General features: G+C 48.2%; 1 protein-coding gene across 1 annotated transcript; it reads right to left on the minus strand.

Moving 5' to 3' along the window:
- Positions 1-475: 475 nt before the first annotated feature.
- LOC119458405 (prolyl 4-hydroxylase subunit alpha-2) lies at positions 476-7,939 on the minus strand. The gene is made up of 2 exons (XM_037720245.2): positions 6,980-7,939; positions 476-1,236 (listed from the first exon to the last, which is right to left on the minus strand). The coding sequence occupies exons 1-2, from the start codon at positions 7,859-7,861 to the stop codon at positions 742-744; spliced, it is 1,377 nt and encodes a 458-aa protein (XP_037576173.2). The 5' UTR covers positions 7,862-7,939; the 3' UTR covers positions 476-741.
- Positions 7,940-9,078: the final 1,139 nt, after the last annotated feature.

A 9,078-nucleotide genomic window follows, 5' to 3' on the forward strand; every position in this document is an offset into this window, starting at 1 on the left:
GCGATGCGGACAAAGTAGATGCGTCCAGTGCCGGTAGCTTCGTATGCGCTGTGCTTCCGACGTTGGCGTTGAAGCGAGATGAGAGACAGCGCGAAGGTCAATTTACCCGCTGCTGCTGGCGCGCTTTCTCACTCCGGCGTTTTCACAGCAAGTTTCCGCGCTCATCAAGCGAGATGTGTTCATGTTTAACTGTGCGCGCGTGACATCGTGCTTATCTATTTAGTTAGTAAGCAAATGTTTCCAACTTTATACGGCCCATTAAACTACTATTGTTGCTTCGTATAGCTCTCTACTAATTAGCTATCGCAATCGATGCTTCGGCTTTCGGGCGAAACTGCGACTTTTTTAAAGGTGTTGCTTAACTGCAATGAAACTATTCTCAGTTAATAAAAGAGTCGCTTTTCTTGCATTCATAAATAAAGTAACATGCAATAATGCAAACACGGCTGACGCGTTACTTTGAAGCCATGGAAGCTTTAATGTAAACGAGTGAAACTTGAGATGACTAATATTTTTCTATTGCCAGCTAGTGTTCTCAATTCGTAGATCACACTTCGTTTCTGTTCTTTGCTAAACTCTTGCGCCCCTTCTCTACGCCGCTCTCAACACAAAAATCGCTCCTCCCGAATCCACAGTGGTAGCACGCCGACCGACGACGACGATCGACATGCGAGTGCAACTGCCGGCAGCCTGGTCCCTTCCAGCGCGGAAGCAGCGGGTGTGCTGCCAATAGGCGCTCGGTTACCCTGGGTAGTCGAAGCGCACGACAACATTGTAGCGCTCGCGAATCCATTTCGTGGCTATCCACTTGGTTCCCCAGAGGACGGGACAGCCCACGTGATTGGTCCGGTTGTCTACCGCTTTCATCTGGTGCCAGAAGGCAAAGTGGACGGGCCCGTCGCTTCCCGAGTACGGCGCCAGGTCGTACCAGTAGAGGGCCGAGCCGCGCCGTGGCTTCACGGCGAGCTGCAAGTTGACGAAAGCGGTGGCGCCCCCTAGCGAGACGTCGGACAGGTAGAGGAGCATGGTGGCCACGCGGTTGCCGTCCCGCATGTCCCACTGGTCCGCGACCTGGTCGAAGCTGTTAGCGTCGTCGTGCGGCGTGTAGTGTCCGCCGAGGCCGTAGTTGGCCACTTGGAAAGGCTCGGCAGATTCCAAGGACAGGCCCGCGGCCAGGCCTATGCGACGAGTGAGAGGCGCCAGGAAAAGATGGTCGGCGTCCCAGAGCCAGGACACCTTCATTAAAATGAAAACAGAAAAAGTACGAGAACAACATTACTATCTTTTTTTTTTCGTTTCGGTGCTTCTTAATCTCCTCTCTGAGAATTGTGATTTATACATTGCTAATAAGTTCATTCACGTAGCCAAAATTGTTTTTCAAAGGAAGGCAAGAGTTTGGTTATGCCGCCGGCTGATTCTTTTTATAAAGCGGCATCGTAAACTTCCTTTTTACAAGCATGAGCCTTCTACAGGATCACATATACCGCGAAAAAAATACTCAGTAGCCATTGTCTATGATTGACAATGGTTGCCATCTATGGCATCTGTGCCATCTATGCTTTCAGCAGACGCGGCCCTTCTTTCATTCTGAACCTTACTGCAGTTCGCGAGTCTGGTGTGGTAGAACTTTTTCCTGGAAGTTGTTGCGTATACCTTAGTTTGTAATATGTAGCAGTCGCTCAACGCTTCTTCCGAGTTATTCCATTCCGCCCAATATACCGTGTGTGTGTGAAAGTTAGGGGCAAGTGTCTCTGGGGACGCTGTTGCCGATGCGTGTAGGTTTCTGCGCGTCCGTGAGCAATATGAGCCGATGCTGCTGCGCTGCGTTGTAAACGTTGTTGCCTTTTAACAGCGAAGCTGTTTAAGCCAGCCGTAATTTGTGATTTGTGGTTCGTATCAAGAAACGGTCAAGAAATAAAAGGAAATAAACTTTCTTGCCGAGGCGCGATTCGACCCCGCGTACTGTGCCCGCATCGTTAATTCTCGATTCTTTGCCACTTTGGAGGTCTTTTGACCCATCAGAGCACCAAGACGTAAGCGGCGGTTTCATGACCTACATGACACACACATCATGGCATCCATGCCATGACCTATCCGTTATGTTCGTCATACACTCTTGTCATACTATACCAATATTGGTACATACCAAATTAACGAAATGACCATGAGAGCACCATGACGTAAACGGCTAGATAGATAGATAGATAGATAGATAGATAGATAGATAGATAGATAGATAGATAGATAGATAGATAGATAGATAGATAGATAGATAGATAGATAGATAGATAGATAGATAGATAGATAGATAGATAGATAGATAGATAGATAGATATATAGATAGATAGATAGATAGATAGATAGATAGATAGATAGATAGATAGATAGATAGATAGATAGATAGATAGATAGATAGATAGATAGATAGATAGATAGATAGATACTCTCAAAGTGGCAAATGTTCGCCACGAAATGCTTAGCATTTGAAAGATTCAGACGCTGTCAGGTTCACCACCTCATTCGACAGCCCGTTCCACTCAGCAATGGTCGTTGGGAAAAAGGAGCCCTTGTAGGCATTTGTTCTACATTGGGGTACTAAAATGGCGTTGTTGTGTTTCGTCCGGGTAGGTCCTGTCGTGTTAAATTGCATGTATACCTGGAAATCTAGTTTTATCAGACTGTTTTCACTTCCGTTCTTCTACATATCAAGTTGACCTCACAGTAATATTGTAATTTGCTTTGTTTAAATTAATGAAAAGCTAAATTTCCTGGTTTTTGCTCTGTGGTCCGAGGAGCTGTGCCAAAAACGTGTGACAAATGACAGTACATAATAAACCATGTACTTAGATCGCAACGTCGTTACAATAATCACGTACTCACTCGCCATTTATTGACTCGTTATCTTTACTGCCTGCTGCATAATTACTTCTTAAGAAGCGCAGCTTGTTGCGCAAAGCTGTCTGAAGAACAGCAATGCTTAGTTATGTGGGAATTCGACATTCAACCGTCCATTCTGCACAAATGATTAAGTAAACGCGTTATTTCCCACCTGTAGAAAGAAAGAGCGAGTGTCATGCAACCTTGTTCCCGTTGGAGGGTGCACAAACTATCACGCCAACAAGCGGTCGTAACGCGTTTCAGAACGATTTCAGGCTGCATCATTACATGACCGCGGGAGGCAGCCTATTTAACAGTGCTGCTTGACTGTAAAGCCTCCGAAATATTACTTGCGTAACAATCAACAAGTAATTATACCTTTCCATAGTACTTTTATCCACATAAAGCCCCTGCGCTGCGTACAAATTGCTCATACACACGCGTGCCGCAAAGGCATCCCTCGGAGTGGGCATGGGAACAGCGGACGCCATAGTAGACGCCGTGGTTGTCTCTACCCTCCTGTACGGAGCGGTGGGCGAGGAGGACATCGAAGCACCCTAAGCGCCAGGGGGGGGGGGGTTCAGCCCCCCCCCCCCCCAACTTACCCACCTTTAGTTCTCGTCGCTTCGCGCTGACATAATTCATGAAACCGGTGCTACTATCACAATTTCATTCCTGGGCGCTTCCGTTTGGGTTGGTAATTTACAGCGAATCATGTCTGCGTATGGAAAAAACTGTCACGGTGTTTGCCAAGGCTTTGACACTCTGTGAAGTTTTGGGCGAGAATGTGGCGGCCGCATTCTGAAGCAACAAATGCGCAACAAATGAAGCAACAAATGCGGCAGCCGCATTTTAGATGATGGCTAAAACGCTCGAGGTCCGCTTACTTAGATTTAGGTGCACGTTAAAGACCCCAGGTGGTCGAAATATCCGGTATACATTTCCGCCGCTTCCCTTCAGGTGCCGGTTAGGCCGCGCTCGCGCAGGATCTTGCGAGAAACGTTTCTTGTTTGCGATTGCGCCGCTACGGAAGGCTGGTAATTACTGTTGTGTTGTTGAATCCCAAACCAGCAATTACGGAAGGCTGGTAGTTGCTGTTTTGTTGTGGAATCCCAAACCAGCAATGTACACACGAAGGGGTTGATGACAGCAGTGAAATTCCACCGACTCGCAACAGAATACACGAAACAGACAGCCGACAAGCATGCATGAATTACTGCTGTGCGCAGTACAGCGTAAGTAAACTCTTGTTGCAGGCGCTGACAGTTCTCGTAGGAGTTCACGCGTCCTGAGAAATTGATTATGTGCACGATGCACTGAACAAGACCGGAGTTCATCCTGCATCACTAGTACACCAATCAGTCGAGATTCTGTGAGGTACAAGGCCGCTTCCTGTTTGCACCGGCGTAAGTGAAGCAGAAATGAGTTGCACGCACTACTTAAAATGCGTACACATGCCATATCTATGCTGTGCGGTGAAATATTCTGTACAATTCTGAATCTGTTGACGTAAAGGCAAATGACGGCAGCACGCTCGCACACAGCGGAAGACACAGCAGCCCATGCACTTGCCGCAGGAAATGCAACCCTCTCGTATGAGGGAGCAGGGCGACGAAAGCTTAAAAAAAAAAAAAAAAAAAAAACCTTACGCGTTTTTTTGCGTATTTCAGTTTTCTAGCGCAAAGACGCAGCGAACAAGCTATTGCTATGGGAGTAGGTATAGCCTGGTCACACGTGCATTTTCACGCGTATAGCCGTCCTTGACTTATGAAACGCACTTCGCCCCGACGAGGACGAGGCCATCTACGCTTAACTGAAATTAACAATTAATGATGTCTTCTCCAATCGGACGGGTGGTCTGAATGATGGGTTTTCGAAGACTGGTCCATTCAGTGGCGCGATGAGAGACCGTTGCTCCAAACGCCCACTGTACCTGTCGTACTTACTGTATTTACTGAGCTTACTTCACTTTTTACTTAATTTCTTCACAAGCACACGCACACGCGAGGGGGGGGGGGGGGGGGGGGGGGATCCCATGTCTTTAGCATACATGTATAGAGTCTGCTTAAACTACCGGTATTTATTATCGAGCACGTGACGTAGAGGAAAGCAGAAGCTTGCCCCCCCCCCCCCCCCCCCCCGCGCCCCGAAAAAAATTTCTGGCTACGCCCGTGCTAAGCGCGTCTACTCCTGTAAGCCCCCTGGTCGCCTTCCCGATTCTCAGAAAACTCGCTTATTGCAGTGTGAATCGTATGCGTTATTTGCTGAATTACTGATTTGCTTCCACGATTGATGTAACAAAGTTGTGCTTTTATAACGGTAAAGTCTTTGTTTACTAATCATGCGGTATTCCTAAAGTGGCATTTTCGATGAAATAGGTTTACTGTACGCGTGAAACGACACACGTCGACGCGATGAGGGCAAATGAGGGGCAGGATCCAGTTCTGCAGTTCCCCTTAATTTCCTCAAAGCGCGGTTTGCTTTCTTACAGCCCTAGAACTTTTGGCCATTGGCGTATACTCAAGCGGCTTCCAATTACAGCAATAAATCGAGGCTCTTCAACCTTACTGTAGAAAAATATTTCCTTACGTGAGCGCTGGATATCTTTTTTTTTCGGAATCCCTGCAAGTAATAAATCGAAATGTAACGATTTCTTATGTTGCGGTGTTACAAGAGTACGCAGAGTAAAGTTGTATAGGCACAGCAATAGGAATTTGCTTCAAGGTTCACTAGTCCAGAATTTTTTTTTCGGTGGCTACAACCTTTTTATTTCTCGTGAAACTGTTGAGTCAAGCTCAGATATGCGACTTCGATGCCGCGAGAAAATTATGTAGTTCGCAGCTGAGGCGCTATAACGTCAAGGCATTCCAAACTTACGATTCCAATTCTGCAATCAGCCCTCCACGATTGATGAAAAAAAATTTCGGGCCACCCCGAACAAAAGAAAAATAATTATTCCTGATTCGATGCCTTTTCGCCATTAGCCAAAAGTTTTCGGGCTGCGCCCACTTCGCCTGTCGATCACGTGACGTCACAAAACAGCAAAAACTCAACGCGTCAAATCAATGTGTACGCGGCAAATATGCACTAAAGAATATGCCGAACAAAACTGAAATTTTTTTCTGAATAGCCAGAGACTGCCCCGTTCCGAAAGGAATAAAAAGATGGCTGCCCGCTGATCGCTGAGGCACTCGCTACTAGCACCTACCAATGAGCATGGCTTTATTTACGTATAATAAACTTCCTTGCGTGGCAGTAAAACGTTATCGAGCCCTTTCGGCACGTATACGACATCGCTCTGCCAACTCTCCCTTGCTGAAGATCCGTTTTAGCGGCATTATTAACCTTCCGTTGCACGCCGCTGCGATTTCCAACCAGCCACCGCAAGCTAAGTGAGGGGAAGCAGACCAATTGGAGACGCCGGCACCACCCTCTTCATCCGATTATCTATTTTTCAGTGCGCTGGCTCGGCCCCTTCGAAACCCTTTGCACTTGAGCGTGCTCCTCGCCTCTTGCCAGCCAATTAGATAAGAAAAACCGCTCACTGTAGGCAATAAAGGTGACCTCCTATAAACGAGGAGAGCGTTGGATGGGGCTGTTCAAACAACGCTGCCGGTCACCGCCTGATGCTTGCGTTGGCGGTTACGTAAATTTGACGCTAGGAGATTGGAGTAAAACAGATTGCAATAGTTTTACGTTATAGGGCCCCTGGTATATAGATGAGCATATACAGTGCTTTCAAAGTAATTTTATTTATAAGTCGTCTAAGCTATGCGATTGCGTTGTGGGACACGATCTTAGCCGAATACACAAGTTGCAAATATTATTCTTCAGTTTTTTTTAAGGTAGATGTCTGTCAAAGCAACACGAAGAAAATCACATCCGAAGACTTCATCTTGAATCGTCTAGACCACTTGTGTCCCCAGATATTCTTTATCAATTTTCAAACTCAGAACGTTATCTCTCAGTTAGAGTCACCGTATATGAAAAATGTCGCAAGCCTAAAGAAACTGTCGTAATATCAATAGCTGAAAACTACATCAGGCTTAAGTTAAGAATATTAGTTATCACACAAAATATTATGCAGTGTGGTTATTCGTACCTTGCTAATGCGTTTGGAACTGGTGATTCCGTCTGGATTTTCCCAGTCGTAAATGGATCCACGTTCCAAACCTGTACGCCCGGCTTCCTGAATATAATCCGCTTCAGATGCAGTGAGGAAGTCAACGAAGATCACGACACGAGGTGTTAGGGACAACACTTCCAGCTTGAGCGGCGCCAGTATTAACCGCGGGTCCCCGCCACCAGTCCACAAAACGCACCCGAGTTCTCCAGTCGTCCTTCTCAAATCGCCCTTTTCTGCGCAGACGGATTTGTATTCGTGCACGTCGGTGTCCGGCGGGGCAGGATATAGATGCCGATGCCTTGGCTTTAACGCCGCTCGCCTCGCGTCGTTGGCCCGAAGCCACCAGAGTCCCAATTCGAGTTTCCGAGCGCTAGATCCTGCATTCAGTCCCACGGCAAGCGCTTGCTGAGACCAGACCGTCGTGTTACCATGCGTCCCGTTCGCGTAACAGCCTCTCGCGACGTAGCTCAGATCTTCCGGTGACGCGGGTGGCAGCCGACGAGTTCTCATGGCCGCGATTCGCGCGACGGGGACCTCGTAGACTCGCTGTAGTTTGCATAAGCCATCGGCACCCCCCGCAATGTCGCTGTCAGCGGGCCACCACTTACGGGACGAAGGGGCCGCGAATGCCGGCAACAGCGCCGGCAAGGACGCCGCGGACGCCGCGTCTGAGTGCAACGCGTACAAGCGACACGCCCGGATGAATTTTCCCAAGACCGTGTCGGAGCCAATGTGAGGAAAGCTGGACAGTCGCCTCCGGTGCTCCACTGCGGCTCGGTCCAGGCGGATCTCTTCCAGAGACAAGAAGTAGTGCGCGTCTTCCAAGCTGAGAGCCTCGGTGGCCATGGCCTCTTGCATGTCGTGAGTAGATGTGAACAAGTCAGCAGTGCATAGCTGAGAATGAAACAGCCAGCACAGAAAAATGACGCCGCTCCACAAAGTAGACATTCTTCTTCTTCGTCGACATCAACTGGCTAGTACAAGCCCTTGGTATGAGCTGATGATGATGATGATGATGATGACCTTAACGTCTTTGCACATACCCACTCACGGAGATTGGCCAAGAGTCGGGCAGATTTTAGATATGTGCTAAGTGAATAAATTGAGAAAATCTATAATTTTGATAAGAAGTGTACAAAGCTAGCGAGAGAATTCCAGGCTTCTTTGTCTTTTGAAGGTCTTCACCATAAATGAATGTGAATAAACCAGAGTCTGCTCTACTTCAATGTGTGAGTGTTTTATCATCATCAGCAGTAGAAGCCATTTTAGTGTCCACTGCAGGATGGAGGCAGTGGACATATTCAATTGCCCCTGTCTTGCGCTAGCTGTGACCAACTTGCGCCTGCAAATTTCCCAATTTCATCACCCCACCAAGTTTTCTGCCGCCCTTGACTCTGCTTCCCTTCCCTTGGCACCCATTCTGTAACGCTAATGGTCCACCGGTTATCTAACCTACGCATTACATGGCCTACCCAGCTTCATGTGTTTTTTTTTTCTCTCTTTCTCTTAGTGTCAACTAGAATATCGGCTATCCCCGTTTCCTCTGTGACACACACCGCTCTCTTCCTGTCTGTTAACGTTATGCCAACATTTCTCGTTCCATCGCTTTTTGCGTGGTCCTGTTTTTAGATGCGAAGCATCTTATGCTCGGGGCTATGTCACTCCCTCCCTCCCTCCGCCGCGCGGCGTCCACTTCCGGTTCCGCTTCCGGTTCCGCTTCCACTTCAGCTTCCGGTTCCGGAAGCAAGCTTCCGGCTTCCGGAGAACGCTTCCTGTGTTTTGCCCGAATGATCCCCCGGTGCTTCGCCCACTCATCAGCATTCACTTCGTCCTCTCATTCTCCTCCCGCAACGCCGCGATGAGTGCCACGGACAGTGCCAGCGTCAACGCCAGTGTCAGCGCCGTGGACAGCGCCGCGGAGAAGAGGGCTCGAGCCGCTGCCACGAAACGGCAACGGCGACAGGCCGATCTGAAAATTAATAGGAACTTGAGTCGACCCCATGGCTGCTTCGCATACTACTCAGGGTTCCCCTACGGGAAGATGGTGTAATTTTTTGACCACCAAGTTTCTTCCC

Source organism: Dermacentor silvarum, chromosome 7 (genome assembly GCF_013339745.2).
Source record: "Dermacentor silvarum isolate Dsil-2018 chromosome 7, BIME_Dsil_1.4, whole genome shotgun sequence".
NCBI classification, from domain to species: domain Eukaryota; kingdom Metazoa; phylum Arthropoda; class Arachnida; order Ixodida; family Ixodidae; genus Dermacentor; species Dermacentor silvarum.

Bases quoted from the DNA above. Each gene is read 5' to 3' on its own strand.
- LOC119458405 (XM_037720245.2), bottom strand. From the start codon at position 7,861: ATGCAAGAGGCCATGGCCACCGAGGCTCTCAGCTTGGAAGACGCGCAC. The intron at 1,237-6,979 runs GTACGAATAACC...ATTTTAATGAAG, and splicing joins GTTCCAAACGCATTAGCAAG to GTGTCCTGGCTCTGGGACGC.